Source organism: Capricornis sumatraensis, chromosome 4 (assembly GCF_032405125.1).
Source record: "Capricornis sumatraensis isolate serow.1 chromosome 4, serow.2, whole genome shotgun sequence".
NCBI lineage: Eukaryota > Metazoa > Chordata > Mammalia > Artiodactyla > Bovidae > Capricornis > Capricornis sumatraensis.
Genome location: NC_091072.1, coordinates 132,989,418 through 133,017,325, shown reverse-complemented (window position 1 = coordinate 133,017,325; position 27,908 = coordinate 132,989,418). Strand labels below are relative to the sequence as shown.

The following is a 27,908-nucleotide window of genomic DNA, read 5'->3' as shown; positions in this document are numbered from 1 at the left end:
GTGATTGAATTTCAATCCTCTTGTTTGCTTTCCTTTTAAGAATGTCAAGTTGATGCCAGCTCCTCCATGTGGGTTTACGTCTTCCTGGGAAACCTTCTTCGTGGATTTGGAGAAACTCCCATTCAGCCTCTAGGCATTGCCTACCTTGATGATTTTGCTAGCCAGGACAATGCAGCTTTCTATATTGGTAATTCCCACCTCATTCATCTTTCTGGGGTGCAGGATACCTGGTTTTCTCAACTCTATTCTCAACTAAATAGGATGCGGAAGATTTTATATTTCATATCTAACTCCTCTATTCAGATCACACTTTCCTGAAGTTCACACTGAGGGTTTGGATAGTGAAGAAACTTCAGTTAAAAGGACCTAATGCATTAGGGAAAGAATATCAGATTAAAAGAAATTATCTGTGAGCTCAACTTCTGTAATGTATGACCTGTATCTTTATGGATACAGAAGAACAAGAGCCAGGCCTGAGCTACTCTTTTCTAGAATAGGTCCCGTGCATAGAATAGTGGCTAAAATCACAAAAACAAAAATAGGTGTGTTCGGTCATTCAGTCACGTACAACTCTTTTCCACCCCATGGACTATATCCCACCAGACTCCTCTGTCTTGGGCTTTTCCAGACAAGAATATTGGAGTGGGTTGCCGTTTCCTCCTCCAGGGGATCTTCCTGACTCAAAACAAAAATATAGCAATCCAAAGCCAGGTGAATCAAAGCAGCATTTGAGTGCCTCTTATGTTATGAAAGCTAAATTTGTTCTCTGTTTCATACATTAGTCTTGGTTTCTGGGGGTTCTGATCTTCTGAGGGTTTCACCTTCAGAGACAGAAGGACAAGATTTAAATTCATTAAGGCAGTGGGGTGGGGGGCAGGTGGCCTTGTGCCTGAATGGAGGAGCTTGGTGGGCCCCAGTCCATGGGGTCGCAAAGAGTCGGATATGATGAGCGATTTCACTCACTTAGCTATAGCTAGGTATAGTTCTGTCCTGGCTAGTCACACGGAATCCCAGAGGGTTCTGATGACAGCCAAGTATGCTATATGTAGTTAAAAACAGGGCACCTGTTCTAATGGGAAGCTGCAGCTCAGATCAGGAGGTAGAACAGAAGCTCCACCACATGTGCTAGGCCATTACTCTGGGGACCAGGAGAAAGACTGTAGCCAGGAGATGCATACAGATGTCATCGTGTCCCTGTCCTGTCCAGGAGCTCGGAGGCTGCTCTTCTCCTTTGCCTTCTTTTCTATTCTGTAAAAGATCTGGTGTGAGTTTCCCAGGTGGCTCAGTGTTAAGGAATTTTCTTGCCAACGCAGGAGCCACAGGAGATGTGGGTTTGATCCCAGGTTCAGGAAGATTCTCTGGAGGAAGAAATGGCAACGCACTCCAGTATTTTTGCATAGGAAATCCTATGGACAGAGAAGCCTGGTGGGCTACAGTCCATGGGGTCATAAAAGAGTTGGATATGACTTAGTGACTGAACAACAATAACAACAAAACTGAAGTCTAGAAAGTTTAAGAAAAGTGCCAAAGACCACAAGACTGAGCCCTTAGCCCAGATGTGGTTCTTCTTCCGCTGTGCAGTGTGACACTGTGGGGGCCCGCTGCTCAGCTGGACTGTTTGGTATGTCCTTCCTCCACCTACAGCCCATGGGGTCACAGAGAGTCAGACACTATTGAGCATGCATGCATAGACGCAACTGCTATTTACTCCTCCAGTTAATCTCTCAGGGATGTGTGCTATATGGTCTGTGATGAAATAAAAGGCAGATGGGTGATATTTTGCAAGGAAGAGCAGACTTGCTGGTTACTAGAAATGATGTCATTGAGGAGATCTGCTCCAGCTAACTGGAGCTGCCCAGGTGGGTCAGGAGCATTGCAGAGTGCACCTCTCCCCTCTCTCAAGTCAAGCTCTTTGCTTGAGCTGCATAGTTACTGTGTTCACAGGTGGTCCCCTGGAAGCTCTAAACACAAGCTCTTTCCCATTAAGATGGAAGAAATAAATGTTAATGTCGAAACAAGTCTTATGGTCAATTAAACAACTGACCATAAAAGGTTTTTGAAAGACTGTCAGAACAGTATAATTCTGATTTTTATCACCAGGGGGAATCCAATCCAAATTTTAGGGGAGTAAAATTTGTTCCATTTGCCAAAATTAGCTGAATCTTAGTGTTGTTTTCTTACTAAAATGTAATTAATGCCTTAAAGATGCTCATTCTTCTTCCAACACTGAGAAGAAGTTATTTCCGGATTCAGTGAGGTTGAAAAGTTGACAAATTAAGCACACTTAAGGGAAGAGTTGATGAAATATTTTCAGTGACTAACTGGATCTCATGCATGTTTCCTGTTTAAAAATTTATTAATTTATAAGAGCAAAGAAATGGTACTTTCGTATTTTGCAGGATGTGTGCAGACGGTTGCAATTATAGGACCAATCTTTGGCTTCCTGTTAGGCTCGTTATGTGCCAAACTATATGTTGACATTGGCTTTGTAAATCTAGGTAAGGACGTTTATTTCTATTTTTTCATTTATTTTAGTTACTGTAATTTTTAATGGGAATAGTGTTCAAAATATCAAATTGTTTTTTTTACAAAATGATAGGATGATAGTCTTTCATAAAATGAAAATCCTTGAAAACTTATTACTTATACCATTATCACACACCCTAATAAATGGAACATGAAAAATAGGTGGTGATTATAACCAGATGACCCATAGTTTGTTAATCAGTTGTATCATTTTCCACTTCTGGTTTCCCAGTTTAAAGGCATTCAAGCTTAGTTAAGACTAACAACTGTGGCTTCTTGTTGGCTTCAGGTGAATCAACATTTACTACAGTCACATCAATTAATAACATATTTCTGGACTTTCCAAAAAGGCCAACGATTGAAAGTGTCTGGCAAATAAAATTCCTTTCTTTAATGTACAAATATTTTTTAGTTGAAGGAACTTTATAGTGAGACTAACTTTCCTTCTGGAGGAATGCTTGTGGAGGGAATAAATGAGGATTCATCTCTCCAGAGCTGTTAATTTGTTTCTTTCTTTATAAGATGTAGGCCGTAGACGTAGACAGAAATTTTCTGCTTTTCTGAAGAATTCCTAGAAAGCAGTTAAAATCAAGAAAACAAATTTTATTTTTAAAAATTTTGGAATTGCCTCATCACTAATGTATGTTACAAATGATTATTATGTTACAATAGAATACAAAACACTTGCGCTAGCTGTTCTTTTTTAATCAAATAACCGGAATAGGCATTCCAGGAATTTTGTTTATTCATTTATTACTCCTCAAATTTATTTCATGTCTACTCTAACTCAAGTGATGTTCTACCAAAGTGAGCAAAATGGTTGATTCCTTGACTTCATGACGTTTAAAATCTGATCATGGCAACTGATATAGATAAGAAAGGGTTGGCATGATGAGAGGTACAGAGGATAATTGTGAAAAGGAAGCCATGAACATGCAGTGAAAAACTAAATCAAACATTTCACTGAGAATAACATAGTGCCGATCAAGCTTAATTGTCAAAGGATTCTCATAGAGTGTAGTAGAGTTAGAGTATAATAGAATGTTTCACACGTTCTTATATATATATTTTTTAAAACTGTTTTGGCTTAAAATACACCTGTCAATGCTTACATTTCAAATAAGAAACAGTATTAAAAATTTTATAATGAATAAATATTGATGTTTTAATTATTAAACATATACAAATCTTGTATCAGACCTAGAATATCTCTGAAATATCACTAATCATCATTCAATAAATAACATTCTGAGTGGCTCAGATTAGATTTGGACGAGAGCATATAGAGTCTTTTTCTTTCAGTAAAATCCTAGACATTCAGTGTGTAAATCAGATGAAAATGGCACTCATGTGGAGAGGCAGCAGAAGGTTTTAAACCCTCCTAAGTCTTTCTCACATGTTGCTTTTCTCCTGTCATAGGTCCTGGGGTCCCTCTGCAGAAGCCCAGAGCAGAGTGAGAACCCCTTCCAGACTCTAGATTCTATACTTTTAATCTAAGGAATGAAAGAGAAATAATTTTGCTCTGAAGACATCTTCTTCCCTTTAATAAGCAAGATCATAATAATGTTCAGTTCAGTTCAGTTGCTCAGTCGTGTCTGACTCTTGTGACCCCATGAATTCCAGCACGCCAGGACTCCCTGTCCATCACCACCTCCCAGAGTTCAGCCAAACCCATGTCCATTGAGTCGGTGATGCCAACCAACCATCTCATCCTCTGTTGTCCCCTTCTCCTCCTGCCCTCAATCTTTCCCAACATCAGGGTCTTTTCAAATGAGTCAGCTCTTCACATCAGGTGGTCAAAGTATTGGAGTTTCAACTTCAGCATCAATACTTCCAATGAAAACACAGGACTGATTTCCTTTAAGATGGACTGGTTGGATCTCCTTTCAGTCCAAGGGACTCTCAAGAGTCTTTTCCAACACAGTTCAAAAGCATCAATTCTTCAGCGCTCAGCTTTCTTTATAGTCCAAATCTCACATTCATACATGACCACTGGAAAAACCATAGCCTTGACTAGATGGACCTTTGTTGACAAAGTAATGTCTCTGCTTTTGAATATGCTGTCTAGGTTGGTCATAACTTTCCTTCCAAGGAGTAAGAGTCTTTTAATTTCATGGCTGCAATCACCATCTGCCGTGAATTTGGAGCCCAGAAAAATAAAGTCAACCACTGTTTCCACATCTATTTGCCATGAAGTGATGGGACTGCATGCCATGGTCTTAGTTCTCTGAATGTTGAGTTTTAAGCCAATTTTTTCACTCTCCTCTTTCACCTTCATCAAGAGGCTCTTTAGTTCTTCACGTTCTGCCATAAGGGTGGTGTCATCTGCATATCTGAGGTTATTGATATTTCTCCCGGCAATCTTGATTCCAGCTTGTGCTTCCTCCAACCCAGCATTTCTCATGATGTACTCTGCATAGAAGTTAAATAAGCAGGGTGACAATATACAGACTTGACGTACTCCTTTTCCTATTTGGAACCAGTCTGTTCCATGTCCAGTTCTAACTGTTGCTTCCTGACTTGCATACAGGTTTCTCAAGAGGTAGATCAGGTGGTCTGGTATTCCCATCTCTTTCAGAATTTTCCACAGTTTATTGTGATCCACACAGTCAAAGGCTTTGGCCTAGTCAATAAAGCAGAAATAGATGCTTTTCTGGAACTCTCTTGCTTTTTCCATGGCAATTTGATCTCTGGTTCCTCTGCCTTTTCTAAAACCAGCTTGAACATCTGGAAGTTCATGGTTCATGTACTGTTGAAGCCTGACTTGGAGAATTTTAAGCGTTACTTTACTGACGTGTGAAATGAGTGCAACTGTGTGGTAGTTTGAGCATTCTTTGGCACTGCCTTTCTTTGGGGTTGGAATGAAAACTGACCTTTTCCAATCCTGTGGCCACTGCTGAGTTTTCCAAATTTGCTGGCATATTGAGTGCACCACTTTCACAGCATCATCTTTCAGGGTTTGAAATAGCTCCACTGGAATTCCATCACCTCCACTAGCTTTGTTTGTAGTGATGCTTCCGAAGGCCCATTTGACTTCACATTCCAAGATGTCTAGCTCTAGGTGAGTGATCACACCATCGTGATTATCTTGGTCATGAAGATCTTTTTTGCACAGTTCTTCTGTGTATTCTTGCCACCTCTTCTTAATCTTTTCTGCTTCTGTTAGGTCCCTACCATTTCCATCTTTTATTGAGCCCATTTTTACATGAAATGTTCCCTTGGTATCTTAAATTTTCTTGAAGAGATCTCTAGTCTTTCCCATTCTATTGTTTTCCTCTATTTCTTTGCACTGATCTTGAGGAAGGCTATCTTATCTCTCCTTGCCAATCTTTGGAACTCTGCATTCAAAAAGGTATATCTTTCCTTTTCTCCTTTGCTTTTGGCCTCTCTTCTTTTCACAGCTATTTGTAAGGCCTCCTCAGATAGCCATTTTGCTTTTTTGCATTTCTTTTTCTTGGGGATGGTCTTGATTCCTGTCTCCTGTACAGTGTCACGAACCTCCGTCCATAGTTCATCAGGCACATGTTCAGATTATTTAAAAAGTTGTCATGTATGAATTGTTGTGTATTTTTATGATGTGATAGAGCTAATGCTAGGATTTTTTAAGAGGCTTATTTAATATACTAGCTTTGCTGTATATGTTCTCTAGCCACTCTGTCTCTTTTTCAGATCATATAACCATCACCCCAAAGGACCCACAGTGGGTGGGTGCCTGGTGGCTTGGCTATCTCATAGCAGGAAGTATCACTCTTCTGGCAGCTGTGCCTTTCTGGTGTTTACCAAGGACTCTTCCAAGACCCAGGAGCAGAGAGGACTCCAGTTCCTCCTCTGAGAAATCTAAGTTTATTATGGATGATCTCACAGACTACCAAACACCTCCTGGAGAAAAAGCAAAAATCATGGAAATGGCAAGAGGTAAGCCCAATTGTCTTTGGTTGTGAAACACTTTCCATATTTCTGTTGAAATTTTAGAGGTGATCTATATACAATACTTCTCTCTCCACTTCATGTGTTCAGAAAAAAAATTTGAGAAACTGTACAGGAAGTAGGGCTTCTCATGTGGCACAGTGGTAAAGAATTTGTCTGCCAATGAAGGGGACAGAGGACACATCAGAGTTCAATCCCTGGATCAGTAAGCTCCCCTAGAGGCAGAAATGGCAACTCACTCCAGTATTCTTGACTGGGAAATTCCATGGACAGAGGAGCCTGTTGGGCTACAGTTCATAAGGTTGCAAAGAGTTGGATGTAACTGAGCACAGGAAGCAGAAATGAAGACTATTAAAAGTCTTTGCTGCCATTCCCACCCTTTTACCTCCTCCGTGTGGACCTTGCAAACAGCCCTCCCAGGAGGGTTGCTCCACATTAGTCTGTGTGGTCAGAAAAGTGAACCTTCAGGGCTTGTGGCCATTTGACAGATAACATCCACCCCCTTGAGAATGCGCACCACTGCATGTGTCCTACCAGTGATCAAAGGAGTGAGTGTAGGGCCAAAAGTCAGACATGTTCTAGTGAATTCCTTTCCTGCAGAAATGGGTGACCATGAGAAAGACTGGTCCCCTTCAACTGGCCCAGCAATGTTGACATTTACAGAAAATCTTCAAATTTCTATTTGGCTTGCATAAAAGGAAGAAGAGAGAATGCCAAAGCTCATTGTATCAATAATTAACTGGAGAAAAGTTTCATATTCTCTTCTCTGCTTCCATGACCCAAGTTCAAAGGAGAGAGACCAGAAAACTCAAGTTTCTGATGTCTAGCCTATGACTTTCAGCTTGATGGGGAGTTTTCTTATACCTTATGTCTCTTACCACATCAGAGGAATCTGTTCTCATCTGACTGATTCTAATTTATAATCTAGATTTTATGCTTGTGGAAGTGAGCACCTAGGTCTGGATCTGAACCTGGCCAGATCTCAACTCTGTCTTGTGTCACTGGCTTAACATTCGGTGTGTGGGTGTTCCACTCTATAAACACTCCTGGGAACCAGGACAACAGGACTCAACCGTTCAGCTCTGAGGCTATCGCTGCATCTTCCACCAAGTGTGACACTGTCTTTAATTACTCCATGCTATTTTTGTCTTATAGATTTTCTGCCGTCACTGAAGAGTCTTTTTGGAAATCCAGTGTACTTCTTATATTTGTGTGCAAGCACCGTTCAGTTCAATTCTTTATTTGGCATGGTAACTTACAAACCGAAGTACATTGAGCAACAGTATGGGCAGTCAGCCTCTAAGGCCAACTTTGTTATTGGTATGCTTCTCTGTCCTTTCTGCTTTCCAATAGGTATTATCAACTCTGTGTCTTATTGATCCTTAGTCGTAAGTTGTTTTGATATTTAGACTGAAAACAATTTATGACATTTTAGAAAGTGAGTGAAAAAATCTGGCAGAATAAGATATTTAAAGAGTCTGTGGTACAACTTTGTAGCAAAAAGTTATTTAGAACAGTGTGTGAGTGACCATGAGCATACCATGCAGACTAAACATGCATTTTGTCAGGAGATTGTTAATACTGGCTATCTGTCTTTCAAGTGTAGCTGAAACCTCATAACAGTGCCTCTTCTACCTGAAGAGTTTCTAGGATTACAAAAGGTGAGTATTCAAACAGGTTAGAAGGTATGCATTGCAAAACAAAGTTTGTATTTGCTCAGGATTGAAAGACTTCTCTGATTCCTGACATTTGGGGTTGTTTAAAAGGACTGTGTTTCTAGCACAGGAGAACAACCATTTAAGAGGAAGGTATTCAAAGGCAAAGAAAAATATGAACAGATGAATGAAGAAGAACCAGAATCTCCAAATACATAACCACGGTCCTGCAAGCAACTATATACTTTAAAACCTGGACTGTGTGCTTAGTTGCTCAGTTGTGTCTGACTCTTTGAGACCTATGGACTGTAGCCCACCAGGCACCTCTGTTCATGGGGATTTTCCAGGCAAGAATACTGGAATGGGTTGCCATGCTCTCCTCCAGGGGATCTTCCCAACCCAGGGATCAAACCCAGCTCTCCCAAATTTCAGGTGGATTCTTTACCAGCTGAGCCAACAGGGATGCCCAAGAATACTGGAATGGGTAGCCTATCCCCTTTCCAGGAGATCTTCCTGACCCAGGAATCGAACTGGGGTCTTATGCATTGCAGCTGGATTCTTTACCATCTGAGCTACCAGGGAAGCCCCAAAGTCCATGAAGATGTCATTTAATGCTTGCAAAGAGTCAGACACAACTGAGCAACTAACATAAGCATGAGATAACTAGGATAATTTCCTGAGTGGTGGGATTTTACATTAGTAAGTATAGTAAGGGAAATGGGTAAATTATTTGACATCCCTAACACTTAATTAGAAAGGTGAAAAGAAATGCACCACTGGGTTAAAATAAAGATGAGAAAAGACATGTGAAATGGATTGGAAATGCACATAACTCTCATTCAACATATGCTTTCTCCCTTTCTTTGTTTCTTTCCCACCCCTGGCTCTTTTCTCCTTCAGCTTTTTCCTTTGGGTTGTGGGAGAATGACCCTTTCTGTGATAAAATATGAGAAAGGCCCAAAGAAGACACATTTCCATTCTACTCTCAGAGAAAATATTTGATATGACATGGATGAAAGAATAAATAGGAATTTCTCTAAAGTGTTCAAGGGCCAACTGATCCAGTGACAATTTATTTTACTGTGTTTTTATATGTTGGTCACATTCTTTCTAAAGTCTAGAAATACTATCTCCTTATATTAATAACTTTTATTTTATAAATAAATGAAAGAAAGATAAAGATGTTTCAGATTCAGGGACTAGATAGTATATTGCAAAATTATTCTGCTTTTTTTTTTTTAATGGTATGAGCTTAAAAAAATTTCCACTGCAACTTCTACTGAAAGAAATTTGACTAGCAGGTGAATCTTTCATTTAAGGCTTTTTTTTAATCACTGTGAAGTTACATGGACATGATCTCTTCTTCCTCTTCTTATAACTCAGACTGCAATTATTTAATTATTTTGCTTAATTTCTTGAAAATTTTTGATTAAATAAAATAGTAACTAGTAGACAAGATATAACAATATTGACTGTAATTGACAAAAATGATTATCATTCTCAATTTTTGGAGATGTTAAACAAATAAGGAAAAATTAAAATAATCATTTGAGAAAAAATAATTAGAAAGCTTTATTTTGTGGCTAAGCTAGAATAGCAAATTTAGAATAGTAATATTATGATGTGTTCTAGAAATAAGTTACATTAAAAACTTGTGAGGTGATGGAAAACTATCTTAATTTGTGAGGAGGAAAAACTGTTATTATGTCCAAGAAGGATGGCTAAGTTTACTTGTCTTCACCCAACAGGTATATGAAAGTGTACATTTTTACTTACATTTTTCTCTCTTTATAAAATTCACATCTTAATATTTTGTCTTCTAATATTAGAGTGATGTTGTGAAGGTCCATAATATAACCAGAACTTTTACTTATCTGGGGAAAATCTCTAAAAATGTCCTAAAGTACTAAAGAGCTTCATGATGAGGGTGAAGGAAGAGAGTAAAAAACATAGCTTAGAACTAAATATTTAAAAAAAAGTAAGAATATGGCATCCAGTCCCATCACTTCATAGCAAATAGGGAAAATGTGGAAGCAGTGACAGATTTCCTCTTATTGGGCTCTAAAATTACTGCAGATGGTTACTTCAGCCACAAAATTAGAAGATGATCACTTCTTGGCAGGAAAGCTATGACAAACCTATACAGTGTGTTAAAATGCCAAGGCATCTCTTTGCCAACAAAGGTCCGTACCGTCAAGGCTATGGTCTTTCCAGTAGTCACGTACGAACGTGAGAGCTAGACTGCCAAAGAATTAATGCTTTTGAACTGTGGTGCTGGAGAAGACTCTTGAGAGTCTCTTGGAGAGCAAGGAGATCAAACCAGTCAATCTTACGGGAAATCAACCCTGAATATTCTTCTGAAGGACTGATGCTGAACCTCCAATGCTTTAGCCACCTGATGCAAACAACTGACTCATTAGGAAAGACCCTGATGCTGAGAAAGATTGAAGACAGCAGGAAAGAGGGAGACAGAGAACAAAATGGTTGAATGGCATCACCAATTCACTGGACATGAACTTGGGCAAACTCTGGGAGATGGTAAGGGACAGAGAAGCCTGGTGTGCTGCAGTCCATGGGTTGCAAAGAGTCAGACACAACTTGGTGACTGAACAACAAGCTCAGCCTGCCTGATATTTGGAAAAATATAAATGTTGAATTCAAGAGAAAATATATGAAATAAATTGAAACAAATTACAGATGCCAGCATAAATTATGGCTAATATTTCCATCTGAAATATTCAGATGGTAAACATTTTAAGAGCAGCACAGTTTATGATGTGAGTGGAAAAAGTGTGCAATGAAGAAATCAGACTGAAATTTCTACCTCATTAAATGGCTCAAAAATACCTAAGATGAAGGAAAAGAAGCTTTGGGAGGTGAGAAGCGCATCTCATCTACTTTTCAGGAACTTTGCCACTAAACTGGCCCTGCATGGATGACATACAGATCCTAGGGAACTTGAAAGGGCTAACCAAATTGACAATATATTTGAAAAATCCTACTAATCTTTTTTTGAATCATGTCATAATTTAGTCATCCTGAAACTGAGAAAGATATTCTGGAGAAATGGCTTTTATGCACATTTTAATAAAAATCCACCTATGTAAGAAACAAAGTATTCTATCATGAGCATAGTTCTTCCCTTGAAGGTTTGATTGAAGGGTGAGAGGTATGAACAAATAAGCTAATAGGCAATTGTGATAAGTACCAAGGCTGCCTCTAGGACCCTACAAAAGAGCTTCAGACTGAGGGAGAAAAGGGGTTCTGATGACCAAGTCATGCACCCTGGTATCAGATACATCCTCTGGAGGCATGATATGGTTGGTAGAGGATTTGATAGGTGCTCTAATTAGGGGAAACCCAGAGTACTTTGGTGGAGGAGGAAATGGCAACCCACTCCAATATTCTTACCTGGGAAATCTCAGGAACAGAGGAGCCTAGTGGACTGCAGTCAACGGGGTCACAAAGAGTCAGACACAACTGATCATGCATGCATGCAGAGTACTCTAGATGAACAAGCATAACCTTGGAGTCAGAAAGAATTATCTGGGAGATGATGCTATCTGAATTAAGAGCAAAAGGATAGGGAAGTGTTTAAAGAAGAACGCACGAGAACAGGGATGGAGATTGGCGAGGACACTGTGTCAAAGATAGCAAGTATTCTTGAGCAGAGAGACCTACAAGCAAGAGAACACATTAAATCCTCTGCAAGTTTCAAGAGAACACAAGCCTCTAAAAAAGAGGTCAGTCTAGAGAGGATATTCCTGATTATTAACAACCTGTTCTGAGGGAGAAATATCCCTAGAATTCCTTTATTCTCAGGCTATTCTAAGCCAGATGGAGTGCTGGGAAGTCAGTGGAATTTAGTACAACATGTTGCTCAGGCCAAAGAGTGTATTTTGTACCATTGCTTCTGATGTCCCAGGCAGGATGGGTACTTTACAAAATAAATTTCTTTTTTATTAAAGTATAGTTGATTTTTAATATTGTGTTAGTTTCAGAGATTCTACAGCACAGAGATTCAGTTATACATTATATATATATATATTCTTCAGGTGCTCTTTCCCTATAGATTATTATAAAATATTGAATATAGTTCCCTATGCTATACACTAGGTCCTTGATTATCTATTTTATATATAGGAGTACGTATATATTAATCCCAGTCTCCTAATTTACCCCTCCCCCACTTTCCTTTTCCCTGTGGTAACCATAAATTTGTCTATATGTCTGTGAGCTTGTTTTGGAAATAAGTTCATTTGTATATTTTTTTTAATTCCACATACAAGTGATATTGAATGATATTTATCTTTCTCTGGCCTACTTCATTTAGTGTGATAATCTCTAGGTCTATCCATGTTGCTGCAAATGGCATTATTTTGTTCTTTTTGATGGTTGAGTAATAGTATTTCATTTCATTCATGAGTAATTTTATTTCGTTCGTGAGTAATAGTATTTCATGCCAGGAGAAATATCAATAACCTCAGATATGCAGATGACACCACCCTTATGGCAGAAAGTGAAGAGGAACTAAAGAGCTTCTTGATGAAAGTGAAAGTGGAGAGTGAAAAACTTGGCTTAAAGCGCAGCATTCAGAAAAGTAAGATCATGGCATCCAGTCCCATCACTTCATGCAAATAGATGGGGAAACAGTGGAAACAATGGCTGATTTTATTTTGGGGGGCTCCAAAATCACTACAGATGGTGATTGCAGCCATGAAATTAAAAGACACTTATTCCTTGGAAGGAAAGTTATGACCAACCTAGATAGCATATTCAAAAGCAGAGACATTACTTTGTCACCAAAGGTCCATCTAGTCAAGGCTATGGTTTTTCCAGTAGTCATGTATGGATGTGAGAGTTGGACTATAAAGAAAGATGAGTGCCGAAGAATTGATGCGTTTGAACTGTGGTGTTGGAGAAGACTCTTGAGAGTCCCTTGGACTGCAAGGAGATCCAACTAGCCCATCCTAAAGGAGATCAGTCCTGGGTGTTCATTGGAAGGACTGATGTTGAAGCTGAAACTCCAGTACTTTGGCCACCTAATGTGAAGAGCTGACTCATTTGAAAAGACCCTGATGCTGGGAAAGATTGAGGGCAGGAGGAGAAGGGGACGACAGAGGATGAGATGGTTGTATGACATCACCAACACAATGGACATGGGTTTGGATGGACTCTGGGAGTTGGTGATGGACAGGGAGGCCTGGCGTGCTGCAATTCACGGGGTCACAAAGAGTCGGGCACGACTGAGTGACTGAACTGAACTGAATAGTATTTCATGGATTTTTTCTTTGTGTGTGTACATATGTATGTGTGTATATATATATATATTTTTATATCACATCTTTATATATTTATCCATTGATAGACAATTAGCTTGCTTCCATTTCTTGGCCATTGTAAATGGTGCTGCAATGTATACTGGGGAGCAATGTATCTTTTAAAATTATGGTTTTCTCTGGATATATGCCCAGGAGTAGGGTCATATGGTAGATCTATTTTTAGATTTTAAGGAACCTATATATTGTTCTCCATTGCCAGTTTACATTCTCACCAACAGGGTAGGAGAGGTCCCTTTTCTCCACACCCCACTCCCCAGCATTTGTTATTTGATGATGGTCATTCTGACCAGTATGAGGTGATACCTCATAGGAGTTTTGGTTTTCATTTCTCTAGTAGTTAGTGATGTGGAGCATATTTTCATGTGCTTTTTGGTCATCTGTATGTCTTCTTTAGAGAAATGTCTACTTAGACCTTCTGCTCATTTTTTGATTCTGTTGTTTAGAGGGGTTTTTTTTGTTGTTTTTTGGTTTTTTTTTTTTAATATTGAGCTGTATGAGCTGTTTGTCATAAAAAGTAAAGTGAAAGTAGCTCAGTCATGTCCGACTCTTTGCGATCCATGGAATTCTCCAGGCCAGAATACTGGAGTGGGTAGCCTTTCCCTTCTCCAGGTGATCTTCCCAACCCAGGGATCAAATCCAGGTCTCCTACATTGCAGGCAGAGTCTTTACCAGCTGAGCTACAAGTGAAGCCCATTTGTCATAATAAAGAATGAAATTTTGCCATTTGCAGCAACATAGATAGACTTGGAGGACATCATGCTAAAAAAGTGAAACCAGACAGAAAGGCAAATACTGTATTATATCACTTATCTGTGGAATCTAAAAAATATAACAAAGTAGTGAATAAAATAAAAAAGAAGCAGACTCACAGATACAGAGAACCAACCAGTGGTTACCAGTGGGGAGAGGGAAGGGGATAGGAGCAATATAGATATGCTGCTGCTGCTGCTGCTGCTAAGTCGCTTCAGTCGTGTCCAACTCTGTGCGACCCTATAGACGGCAGCCCAACAGGCTCCCCCATCCCTGGGATTCTCCAGGCAAGAACACTGGAGTGGGCTGTCATTTCCTTCTCCAATGCATGAAAGTGAAAAGTGAAAGTGAAGTCGCTCAGTCGTGTCCGACTCTTAGCGACCCCATGGACTGTAGCCATCCAGGCTCCTCTGTCCATGGGATTCTCCAGGCAAGAGTACTAGAGTGGATTGCCATTGCCTTCTCCAAATATTGGACCTCCCTGGTGGCTCAGAGGTTAAACTGTCTGCCTGGAATGTAGGAGACTGGGGTTCGATCCCTGGGTTGGGAAGATCCCTTGGAGAAGGAAATGGCAACCCACTCCAGTACTCTTCCCTGGAGAATCCCGTGGAGGGAGGAGCCTCGTAGGCTACAGTCCATGGGGTTGCAAAGAGTCAGACACGACTGAGCGACTACACTTTCACTTTCACTTTCTCCAAATATAGAGATAAGGGGTTTTTTAAAAGGGAGGTTATTATGGGATTATCTAAAATCACATTGTGTGAACCTTTCAAAAACTGTAAAGCACTATAGAATTTAAATACTTTTTAATTCAAATAAATGAACTTTCAAGTTAAAATCATCAACATCATCATCAGCCAGTGCCTCTTAGCAGATGTTCAGCTCTTCAGGAGCCCAATGCACTATCTCTGCCATTTGCACACCCACAAACCTCAGTTCAGATGAGGAAGCAAAAATGAACATCTCTTCTTTTTTCAGTTTCACTAATTTCATGATCATGCCCCCTTCAAGGTGGGTTAATTTCTAATGTGATCAGTTTAATGCTAATTTAATGCATAGTCATTAACAGATGAAACAAAATATCCTTTTTAAAATCATCTATCAATACATGATGAAAACACTTTTTAAAATAATATAATAGCTAACAAAGTATCACTATATATTTGATGTTTTAGACTCTATGAAACTTAGTTAAGTGACTAGATAAATAAATCAGAAAATAAAGAAAAAAAGGAAAAGAAGAAAGGAAGTTACTTTGCATCTATTATCACTGTATGTCAGTATTCTTAATTTTTTAACACAAATTTCAATGTGAGTCAGAAAAGGACACTTGTAATTATTGTTTACCTCAGCAGATGCTGGCCAAGGTTATACAAACTTCAGTCCTTTTATTACATGAAAGAAATGTGTTATCTCAAAATCTCAAGATACATCAGTATTTGATGAGTAGACAATATGAGAAATAGATTCTAATTCACAGAGAAGTTTAGCATCGGGTACCTGATAACCTTCCCTACAGTTATTTACCAATTCACAGTCTGACCAAAGAGCCTCTTTCTCCATCTTTCCTAACACAGAGCTGTTCCACTTCCCCCAACCCCAACATTTTCATCTTTGTCTCATAGATGGAAATGTTCATAATAACCTAATTGAATGATGCTTTGTGCCAGATACTAAGCTAAAACTTTTCATGCAATTTAATCACTTTAAGGACACTATTATTAATTCCATATTATATGTGAGGAGTCAGTTTTAGAGAAGCTCAGGAATTACTCGCAGTTGCACAGCTATTTAAGCTGTGGAACTGAGATTCAAAGCCACAGAGCTGGGTCTTTGGGATCCAAACTCTTAATCACTTTGTTGAACTTCTTCCTAGTATTGCTTTTTAAGTCACACTTATTTGACTACTAGTGAGATTAAACATCTATTTATGAAGAATTCTATCTGCCAAATCCCCCTGAAGGAGAGTCAGTTTAACACAGTTATTGAAAGCATTTAACTCGATAACAGCCTTCCTGGATTCATATCTGGCTATTCCACCTAGTAACCGCAACCATGAACAAACTGCTCTCTGAAATGAAGATAACATATGCCTATATTCTAAGGTTGTGGTGAAGAGTAGATGTGATAGATAATATATCAAATGCTTAACTAAGTGACTGGTATACTGTAAGCAAATAAAAAAATATGAAAGGTGCCTAATAATATGTGGTTATTGTGCATGCTGTAAGAAAACATATCAAACTAAAAGGGTTGGCAATAAAAGAAAATATTGTTGGGGTCAGAAAATAGAACCAGGAATGTTTTTGTGCTTGTTTGTTTATTCCTTACAGTCTATATGCCTATTATTCTTTCGTTCACAACCTTATAAAACATTATAATCATCTAATTGCCACCTGATTGCACCTGTTATTCCTGGGATTAAACCAAAAAGACTAGATTCATTGACTGGTTTGGTGTTTATTGATTTCAAACCCTATGCTAGACATTGTGATAGGCAGAACCCTGGGTCTGTCAGCTATGTTATCATTAATATGAAACCCACATGTTAGTGGCTGAATAGTCCTGTAAACTTAAATTGACCAAGTAGTCTAATAATAAGTTTAAAACTATTATTACACAGTTTCATACAATCCTTTAGAAAGTTTGGGTGAATGTACTCAGATTTCTTTTAGAGGTTCACAAATGTGACACATTTTCCTTTTTCCTCAGGGCTCATCAACATACCTGCAGTGGCCCTTGGAATATTCTCTGGGGGAATAATTATGAAAAAATTCAGAGTCAATATTCATGGTGCTGCAAAACTTTACTTGGGATCATCGGTCCTTGGGTACCTCCTATTCCTTTCCCTGTTTGCACTGGGCTGTGAAAACTCTGATGTGGCAGGATTAACTATCTCCTACCAAGGGTATGTTTACTTATTAAGTAATCAGAGGAGATCAGTTTGTTTAATCAAATTAACTATTATGTTTCAAAATAAGATAATTAAATTATTAAGAATCATACCTATGAAAAGAAATTATTGTTTTATTGTGGAAGAATGGACAATGCTTATGAAGTTGAAGCTGTTATTGTCACCAAAATCTGTCATTTCCTTTGAATCTGAAAGTGGAAGCAAATATTAAAAAATACCAAATCCACATCTTTCTTTAGGGAAGCAACCTTGAATACAGACCTTGAATTTTGCTTCTCTATTCTTAGTGAAGTGATACTGTATGAGTTATTTAATCTAGCTGCAATGTTAGTATTTTAAAAACAGAAATAATAACTGCCTTTTAAGGTTTTGTAAGGCAAGATAATACACATGAAAGGGATCAGCACTTACCCAGCACAAAATTAAAGTGCCATTCTTGGAAACAATTGTAGTTGTTTTTTTTTGTTTTTTGTTTGTTTTTCTCTTTGAACATCTAGATGCCTAGAAAACTGGAATGGTTTCTATGCTGTACTTTATAGTCTTTGTCATTCAAGTCAAGGGAAATTGAAGGAGAGAATGGCCATCGCTCAACCCGGAGACGAACATGCAGCTCTTTGCAGTTGATCACAGGAGCATTTACTGATGCTTTTAGATTTATGCCATTCTGTGTGGGAGTAGCGATTAGATTTCTTAGTTTCCAGGGTCTAAAAGCTGGGTCTTGAAGAAACTACTTCATCCTTCCCCTTCAAGAGTCCTCGCTATCCCTCTGTCTCTGCACCTTAGTTCCCAGAGACAGTTCTCTTCATCCTCCTACGTATCTATACATCATTTGTTTTCAAAAAAAAAAAAAAAAGTATTGAGCTGCTACAGGTTGCCAAGCCAGCCTCCCTGATTTTATCTGCCTGGGTGCCTAAAATTCTACCTGTTGGCTCAAAGGTCAAGCATCCTGATAATATATTCTGTTTCCTCATGATTCAGTTGCTTCTTGCTCACTGCTTGCTCTCCAGCCTCTTTCCGCATTTATCTGTCTGGTGTTCATGTTCCAACACCTTCATTAACCTAAGTTTATCCTGTTGTTACATACATACTCAGTCATGTCTGACTCTTAGCAACCTCATGGACTATAGCCCACCTGGCTCCTCAGTCCTTCCGACTTTCCTGGCAAGAATACTGAAATGAGTTGCCAGTTCCTCCTCCAGGGGATCTTCCCAACTTGGGGATTGAACCCACATGTCTTGCATTGCAAGCGGATTCTGTACCACTGAGCCACAAGGGAAGCCCATGCCAATTATACTTTTTGTCCTCTAAAGTGTTCAGAAAAATTAGTGAATGTAAAGGTCATATAAGATTGCTTCTGGGAGTTGTCACAGCAACAGTTAGACTTAACAGTGTATGTTGCCTTGGTAACATTGAACAATATAGATCAAGAATGTTAGTTATAAACAGGAATTTCAAGAAGATTCTGGAGAGAGTAGAAGTCCTGTGCCATGTTTTCCTGTCCCTAAGATCCTCATGGTGGATGGACAGTGGTCAAGTATTTTATATTTTGCAATTTAGAAAACACCTTACCTTTTTATCAACTCACTTCTATCTTAAGGTGCCTTTATGAAGTTTTGTTACCCTTTTTTAAAGAACTGAGATTAGAAAGATCAGTTAACTTCCTTCCAGTACAATGTTTTTTTCTATTGCATTGTGCTATCTCTAAGCCAAAAGCAAATACAGAACTAGACAACAGACAAATTTTTAGATTTACATTAAAAGTATACTCAGATGATAATAAGATTCAATAGTCTTAAACAAACAAAAAATTTCATTGAGTACTAGGTCCCTGAAAGCAGTTCACCTTGAAAGACTGTAAGTACAGTGTAATGCTGCTGCTGCTGCTGCTGCTGCTGCTGCGAAGTCACTTCAGTCATGTCCGACTCTGTGCGATCCCGTAGATGGCAGCCCACCAGGCTCCCCTGTCCCTGGGCTTCTCCAGGCAAGAACACTAGAGTGGGTTGCCATTTCCTCTCCAATGCATGAAAGTGAAAAGTGAAAGTGAAATCGCTCAGTCGAGTCCGACTCTTCGCTATCATTGTTTAAAACTCCTCTTTTGAAATTGCTTTCCATATTTTTAAGAATATTCTCAACAATGGCAAAGATTTAACCTCCAAGAGTAGCTTTGTTATTGGAAGCAACCAAAGAAAAGGCGACATCACTGGCAAAATCTCTCCCCTCCCACTATAACTATTTTGAAAGAAAAATATCATAAATATAAACTTTCTGGCATATTTGATAAAGCTAATAATTAAAAATTTAAATAATGACCCTATTGTCAACACATCTTTCAGGAAACATATATGCAATTAATTTCTGCTTCAAGATTGTCCTAAGTGATAAATTTAATGTTACCTTCAGCAATATAAAAGAATTGACTACTTAAAATAAACATGCTTTCCAGGGTTTATCCAGAGTTTCTTTGTTCCACAACGTTGGTTTGATTCCAGACATTCATTCAGGATCAATACAGAGAAGCTTTAGATATGATAGTGCAAGAAGTTTCTCTTCTGCAATGATGAGAATTAAGTCTGATGCCCAAGACAAGAACTTAGAATCCGGAGGCCTGGAAGGGTTTGTCACTGACAAACATTGTGAATTTGAGCACGTTATCTGCCTACTTTGGCCCTGAATTTCCTGATTTTCCGAAGAGAACTTAACCTAGATCATCCCCACTGTTCTTTTGGCTCTAATCTTCTATAATCTTGGCTCTACAGTATCCATAGTGGCCTGATTCTAAGCTTTCAAAGACACACATTTGTACTTTCAGATACAGCAAAACGGTCTCAGTTAAAACTTCATGCCTTAGAGAAGAGAATAAGATAAAATATCCCTGGGTGACTTCTTAGGAGGCCTAGTTAAATAGCCTCTCATTCTGCTAGAAGAAATCTCAAAAGTCTTTTGTCTTTACATTTGGGGTGACCAAATCCATAGTAGTTCTACAAGATGGAATATTGTATGAGAGTTTGTTATTATATTGATACACAGTAAGAGAAATGTCATAAATTGCTCTTGAAGTTTATTCTGTTTTTCTATTTTAATAGTTTTTTCCAAATACATCATAATATAGAAAAACATTGTAACATTCTAGAGTCAGTAGATATTAGTAAAACCCATCAGCCAAGACAAGGATATCATGTAAAGTGGTAAACCTCTAAAGGCAATTATCAAAAGAAAGCTGTCTAAGAGTGAATTCACATTTAATGATGAGAAGCTGGTATTTCTGATGACAATTGTGTTCCCCCCAGGCAAAATTTGTTGGCATTGGCATTTACATACCCAAGAACATTGATTTTTGAAAATATTAGGGTACTGCTTACTAAGAGGTAACATTTCATATCATTACTTTTTTTTTTTCCAGAACCAAACCTGTCTCTTATCATGAACGAGCTCTCTTTTCAGAGTGCAACTCAAGATGCAAATGTTCAGAGACAAAATGGGAACCCATATGTGGTGAGAATGGAATCACGTATGCATCGGCTTGTCTTGCTGGTTGTCAAACCTCCACCAGGAGTGGAAAGACTACTGTAAGAAACCTTCTCTAAAGTGTGTGCCTCTAGGCATGCAACAGTGCTTAACTATACAACCCTATGTGGGCTCAGGGACCGACCTAGGAGCAGACCACATTGATAGAATCCATGGTGTTTACTCTGCCTTTGTTCTTTTGTGTGGTGACAGGAAATGAAAGCATCACTAGTAGAATTACAGTTGTTGGAAGAATTGGGGTTAGAATGAGAATAATGAAACAGGCTAGAGGAAATTTGTAATTATGTAATCTAGTTCTCTTATTTTACTAGTAAGGAATATTAGCCTCCAATGAGACAGTCTCAGTCATAAGATCATTTAATAGCATCTGCCTTGGGCTCCATCTCTCCTGATCCCATGACCAGTGGTCCTTGCAGGTTTTGGAGGACAGGACAAATAGAGGCCAGTATAAGGAAGTTTAGCCCCAAAGGTCTAGACCCAGGGGTCAGAGATCCAGAGGAGGCTGATGGTTCTGAGATAGCTCTGCCTGACATATCAAGCCAATTTGTGTAATGATGAAGAGTAGGTGGCTGGAATCAAGGATTCCTATAGAATGTAAGAGGAAGACAGGGTTGGAAATATAGGTAGGAAACCAGTTGTGAAGAGTATCATGTACTTCAATTAAGAGTACTATGTACTTCATTAACAGATTCATTCTTCTAATCACACCTTTACAGGCCTGTCCCTAACAGACTCTTCCTTACACTCATTGTGTATAAGGCACAGTGGTCAGATGGCTTTCTGCTTGTGACTGATGAAATCTACCTGTATTTGACAGCCCCAGAGAGCTTAAAATTAAACCACACATATATTTATGTATTCTTATCCACTAGATTAACAACGCTTGGGCAACCACTCTATAGACAGTCTCATGCTTGTTGATTTTCCATTTCTTGTTATTTTGACATTTTATTCGGAGAAGAATGGATTGGTCTCTAGCAACACTGATATTAAGACCACCCACCCATCTGAAATCTGAGCTTTAACATTCCCTTCCTTTTCTTCCTTCTTGTCTTTCTTCCACCCAACCTCCAATTTTGGCCACTATACTCTTTGGCCTAAACCACTTGAAGGATTTTCTTTTCTTTTACTTTGGATTTGCTTTTTTTTTTTTTTTAATTGAAGTATAATTGATTGACAATGTTGTGTTAATTAGTGCTGTACAGCAAAGTGATTCAGTTATATACACATTCTTAAAATAGTTTTCCATATGATTTATCATAGGATATGGATATAGTTCTCTGTGCTGCACAGTAGGGCCTTCTTGTTTATCTACTCTGTGTATAAAAGCTTATATCTGCTAGCCTCAGCCCCTACTCTATCCCTTCCCTAACCCCCTCCTCCCCTGGCAACCGCCAATCTGTTCTCAATGTCCATGTTTCTGCTTCATAGATCATTGCATTTGTGTCATATTTTAGATTCCACATGTATGTGGTAACATATAGTACTTTTCTTTCTGTTTCTGACTTACTTCACTTTGTGTAATAATCTCTAGTTGCACTGAAAGGTCTTTCTTAACCAGAGCTTCCATTTATTGAAAATGTTGCATGCCAGGGACTAAGGGAAGTGCTTTAAAAAAAATATTTAGACATCATAATACTCAAGTGATTGGGTATTATTTTACTTATTTTGTGAGAATTGAAGCATTAAGATACAAGGGATCTGCCTAAACGTATGTATCCGGTGAGAGGCAAAGTCAAGATTCAAAAGCTTCTTACCAGACACTCAAAACAAAATCAAAAATCCTATGTTGCTATTCCTCTTCGAAAAGGAAATGCCACTTTTATTTCATTTTTAACTAAAAATTCACAACGTCTTTTGTAATTAAAAAAAATGACAACTCATTACATGTACACATTCACACATGAAACTTACAGAAATAAACTGATGAGGGATTATGAAAGTTGCCTCTTTATCCAAGATTTAGTTGGGTTTTACTTATCAAGGTTTTTCTTTCCTTCTCATAATCACTGTATATTCTTTCGTATCTTCAAACTGTGCCCATTTATTTAACAAATTTTTACTAAGCGCTTAAATTGAGGGCCTATTTTTAAGCCTACATGTACAATGATAACAAAGCAAAGAGTTTCTGCCAGAAGTTACATTCTAGTGGGGATATGTAGTTTAGAATTAAATGGTTATATAATATCCTGATAAAAAGTAATAAATGCTGTGAGGAAAACAAGTTAGAACCACAGTGTGGAGAGATGGAGGTACTGTTTTGAATGGGTGGTTTTGAAAGCTCTCTCTAATGAACCATCTGAGCAGAGACCTGAAGGGTATGTGCCAACCATGTAACTCCCTAGAAAAATTCCCTAACAGAGAAAGCAGGAGGACCATGAGGCCTGCCTGGACTCACCACGTTTGAGGGCTGGCATGGGTCCCCTGAGAACTCGTGAAGTAGAGGGAGAAGTGGAAGATCACAGAGCAATGAGATCAGAGTGGGACTCAGGAGATGCATCGTGGAGAGTGTGGAAGCCACTCTAAGGACATGGGGTTTTATCCAAGTCCAGTGAGAAGCCACTGGGAAGTTGAGAATAGTGATGCAATCTGACTGCCATTTTTAAAGGCTCAGTTGGGTTATTGTAGAAAAGAGACCAAAGCCAGGTAAGAGTAGAAACAGGTCAAGCACAAAGAGACCATGGTGGCTTAGATTTAGATGTGGCAGGGAAGAAGGTAAGGTAGCATTGGATTTGGTGAGATTTGCTTAGAGATGGTTCTGTAGGATCAATAGTTTGTAGACCATCTGCTCTTTGGGTACTGAAATGTTTTCTCTCTTGATTTCGCTTTGCTTGATACAGTCTAACACAGAGAAATAAAAATTTCCCCACTGCTTGTCTTATAAATGTATACTGTAAAATCATTTAAAATAAATATGTCTTTAATGTTACATACTATTTACCTCAGTAATTGGATTTTTCCCTACTGTGTTACAGATATTTAATAATTGTACCTGTGTGGGACTTGCAGCCTCAAAATCAGGAAGTTCCTCAGGCATGGTGGGCAGATGTCAAAAAGATAATGGATGTGCCAAAATGTTTCTGTATTTCCTCATAATTGCAGTCATCACATCCTATACTTTGTCTGTAGGCGGGATACCTGGGTACATATTGCTTCTGAGGTAAACCTTGAATCTCCCTGCCCCAATTTTAATAGAAGACACACCATCACCATCTACAGCAGTGACTTCCAACTCTGCTCTGTGGAGTCACTGTGATTCATTACAGCACTCTCAGGAAACTTGTTCCACTTTTATGCTTTTCTCCCTTTAGGTTTTTATTCAAAAATGTGGTTGGATAGAATTTTTTTCTATTGTCATATAATTTATGCTTGAACATTTTTTCATTGGCTCTCCTCTCACAAATTGATGCAATATACACATAAATTCAAATGTTAAAATACTAGTTTTGTAACAAGTATTCTCGGTGGTAAAAGTTTCCTCCCCATTGAATTAGTATTGCAATTATTACTGTTATACAACTGATCAAAATAACCTAAAGATACTACAAATTTCGATTAAATTGTTAAACATGAAAAGTCACCATTTATTGTAAGTCAGTCTTTTATGAGATGGATTAGGTGACAGAAATTAATTCATACATCAAAGGATTATTTTTTCTAAATGAAGCCAATCAAAATAGCATATATATTTTTAATTTCCCACAGCTTATGTTATAGAAAGTGATTAGGAATATTTATATAAACTAGGACCAAACATCCACAAATCTGTTTTCATAAAAGGGTTTTTTAAAAATTATTTATTAGTTATTAAATTTGGAGGCTGTGGCACAAGGCATGCAAGATCTTAGTTCCTCAAACATGCATCCCCTTCCCTAGATCACCAGGGAGGTCCCTCATAAAAGGATTTAATGGGAACATAAGATCTTGGTGTTTTCAAATGGAAGCATAGGTTTAGTGGGAAAGCATTACACCAGAAGTCTCAGACCAGGATCATTCTCCGCAGGTACCTGTTTCTTCAACATTTTCTTACATAGTGCCAAGTAGTCACCTGGGCCTCATGAATAAACAGGTGAACAGAGGAAGAGTTTTCCTCACCACCAGCCCATAAATGAACCACACTTTATTTTGATACTAGAAAGAAACATGTTTGCTTAAAGGAGAAAAGTTGTAATTTTTTATCATTTTAAAGCAGAGATTAAATATTATACACATGAAGAATTTACTACCATGGTTAACGCTCAGTAGTTATTATATATCCTCATGATTATCGCTATTAAAATCCATCAGTTCAAACTATGTGTGCATATAATGTCACTATGTTGTGTCCAACTTGGACACCTCATGGACTATAGCCTACCAGGCTCCTCTGCCCATGGGAGTTCCAAGGCAAGAATATTGGAATGGGTTGCCACTTCCTTCTCCAGAGGATCTTCCCAAGCCAGGGATCGAACCAGTATCTCCTGTATTGACAGGCAGATTCTTTACCACCGAGTGACCAGGAAACTCCCAGTTCAAGTTATATCAGTTCAGTTCAGTCACTCAGTCGTGTCCAACTCTTTGCGACCCCATGAATCGCAGCACACCAGGCCTCCCTGTCCATCACCAACTCCCGCAGTTCACTCAGACTCACGTCCATTGAGTCAGTGATGCCATCCAGCCATCTCATCCTCTGTCGCCCCCTTCTCCTCCTGCCCCAAACCCTCCCAGCATCAGAGTCTTTTCCAATGAGTCAACTCTTCTCATGAGGTGGCCAAAGTACTGGAGTTTCAGCTTTAGCATCATTCCTTCCAAAGAAATCCCAGGGCTGATCTCCTTCAGAATGGACTGGTTGGATCTCCTTGCAGTCCAAGGGACTCTCAAGAGTCTTCTCCAACACCACAGTTCAAAAGCATCAATTCTTCGGCGCTCAGCCTTCTTCACAGTCCAACTCTCAAGATGCTCTTGTTATTTTAGATAATCTTATACTTGGCTGGTAAATTCAGATCCACGCTACTTACCAAAAGCACTCAGCATGTCACAGTGATTTTAATTCAACTTAAGTCAATAGGGTCCCATAGTTTTAGACCAGAATCCACAAAAACTAGCTATAGGTCATTAATCCTTTATTGTGCCTCATAATCTTACAAATTGTCAGAATTATTCCCTGTCTTTGCTACTTTACTGATAAAATTTGATTTTACTTTACATAACACCATTTGAATATGTCATGTAAGAGTGATTTATCTTTTAGAAATATTAACTAAAAACCCAATACATTGCATATAATGGAACATGGCTTCTACATAATTTGCTTTCCCTAGGCTAGAATATGTGGATTCTCCATAAATGCTACTTGAATTCTGAGATTCTATATCTAGTAGCCAAAAAAACAGTAATAACTAAATATACAAAATATACAAAAAATATTTGTGGATGTTTGGTCCTATTTTCTGTAGATCTTTCCTAACCAATTTCTATTATATAAGCTGTGGGAAATTAAAAATACATACAATATTTTGATTAGTTTAATTTTAGAGAAACCTAGTAGTCATCCTTTGACATGTGAATTAATTTCAAAGTAATCCTAATCCACCTTATTAAAGACTGATTTATAATAAACTGACTTTATTATATGCTTTAATGCACTATTTTTTTGTAATAGTGCTTTTATTATTTATAGGTGCATTAAACCACAACTTAAGTCTTTTGCCCTGGGTATCTACACCTTAGCAGTAAGAGTTCTTGGTAAGTATAATCTATGCTTAAATTATGGTAGCCATTATAAGTATATTTTAATAGTCTTCTAAATATTTTTACAGAATTATGACACATAACTAAATGCTGTAAGTAGTAGATTCATGTTCTTTTAATTTTCTTCCCTCCTTTATGTCTTTCTTCCCTCCCTCTTTTCCTTGAATAGCCTCTTCCTTTCTTCCAGAAATATTTATTGAGAATCAATGATGTGCCCATAATAAAGTGATCTTATGAGAGTAATGACATTTTTTATAACAATCTTGCCTCTTCTAGTACTGATCTAGTCTCCAAAAACCCATGCTATTATAAAAGAGCCCTCTGAGAAGAAAGCAAAAAATGAATCAGTAAGAAAATCTGAATTCTAAATGTAATTTCTTAAATTATTAAATGGAAGAAATTCTTTTGAGCTAATGCTAGGATATATCACTGGTAGAAAGATCATTCAAACAGTCAAAGCGGTATGGCTTGGAGTTCAATTTCTTAAATGTAATTGGAATGATTTTTTATGACTATCAGAATTTTCAATATTCATTAGTTAAAACCCACAGAAAACAGAGTGAATAAGTCAAATTAGGTTTTGTCCTTCAAGAGTTTATATTCTAAAGAAGAAAGAGACACCATTTTACATTCCTCTGGGCTTCCTGGTGGCTCACACAGTAAAGAATTCGCCTGCAATGAGGGAGACCTGGGTTTGATCCCTGGGTTGGGAAGATCCCCTGGAGGAGGGCATGGCAACCCACTCCAGTATTCCTGCCTGGAGAATCCCCATGGACAGAAGAGCCTGGTGGGCTACATTCCATGGATTGCAAAGAGTTGGAGATGACTGAGCGACTGAGCACAACACAGCAATTTGACAGAGAAGAGCTACTTGGGAGAAAAATTAAAATTCAGAGTTTTAAATAAATGGGTTTATGTAACTTGGGATACAAAAAGGATATAAAAGGATATCCGATATAAAAAGGGATATATGCAAAGATACCATATAATCCTTGGAAAACAATAAAAATGGAGGTCTGTGCCATCATAGTTGGCTCAAATTCTACAATATTAAAACAGAGATTATCTAGAAAAAAGGTTATTGAGTCTGAAGTACATCCCAGGCTGTAATTAGTCTATCCACCTCCTTTTGGGAACATAGATGTAACCACACTATGAAACATATCTTAAGCAAAAGAAATAATTCATAAAGTTGACCCCATAAAAATGAAAATACATTTAATCTTATATGATATCATTTATTGCTGTTATTTAGTTGCTATATCATATCCGACTCCTTAGTGACCCAGTGGACTGTAGCTCTCCAGACTCCTCTGCCCATGGGTTTCTCCAGCAAGAATACTGGAGTGGGTTGCCCTGCCCTCCTCCAGGGGATCTTCCCAATTCAAGGATCAAACCCATGTCTCCTGCGTTTGTGCACTGGCAGGCAGATTCTGTACCACCGAGCCACCTGGGAAGCCCCATGTATCATTTATATATAGAACCTAAAAAATACAGCAAACTAGTTAATATAACCCACCAAAAGGCAGACTCACAGAT

General features: G+C 38.3%; 1 protein-coding gene across 3 annotated transcripts in view; it reads left to right on the top strand.

Annotated features, from left to right (window-relative positions):
- SLCO1C1 (solute carrier organic anion transporter family member 1C1) overlaps positions 1 to 27,908 on the top strand; it is a 68,199-nt gene that overhangs the window by 32,065 nt on the left and 8,226 nt on the right. For 2 of the 3 annotated variants that reach the window (XM_068970930.1, XM_068970929.1), the window contains exons 5-12: positions 41 to 187; positions 2,400 to 2,498; positions 6,196 to 6,441; positions 7,609 to 7,773; positions 16,913 to 17,108; positions 20,515 to 20,680; positions 23,615 to 23,799; positions 26,299 to 26,363. In XM_068970930.1, coding sequence (XP_068827031.1) covers positions 41 to 187; positions 2,400 to 2,498; positions 6,196 to 6,441; positions 7,609 to 7,773; positions 16,913 to 17,108; positions 20,515 to 20,680; positions 23,615 to 23,799; positions 26,299 to 26,363 — 1,269 coding nt within the window. The remainder of the gene's footprint in view (positions 1 to 40; positions 188 to 2,399; positions 2,499 to 6,195; positions 6,442 to 7,608; positions 7,774 to 16,912; positions 17,109 to 20,514; positions 20,681 to 23,614; positions 23,800 to 26,298; positions 26,364 to 27,908) is intronic. The other variant, XM_068970931.1, reaches the window with a different exon arrangement.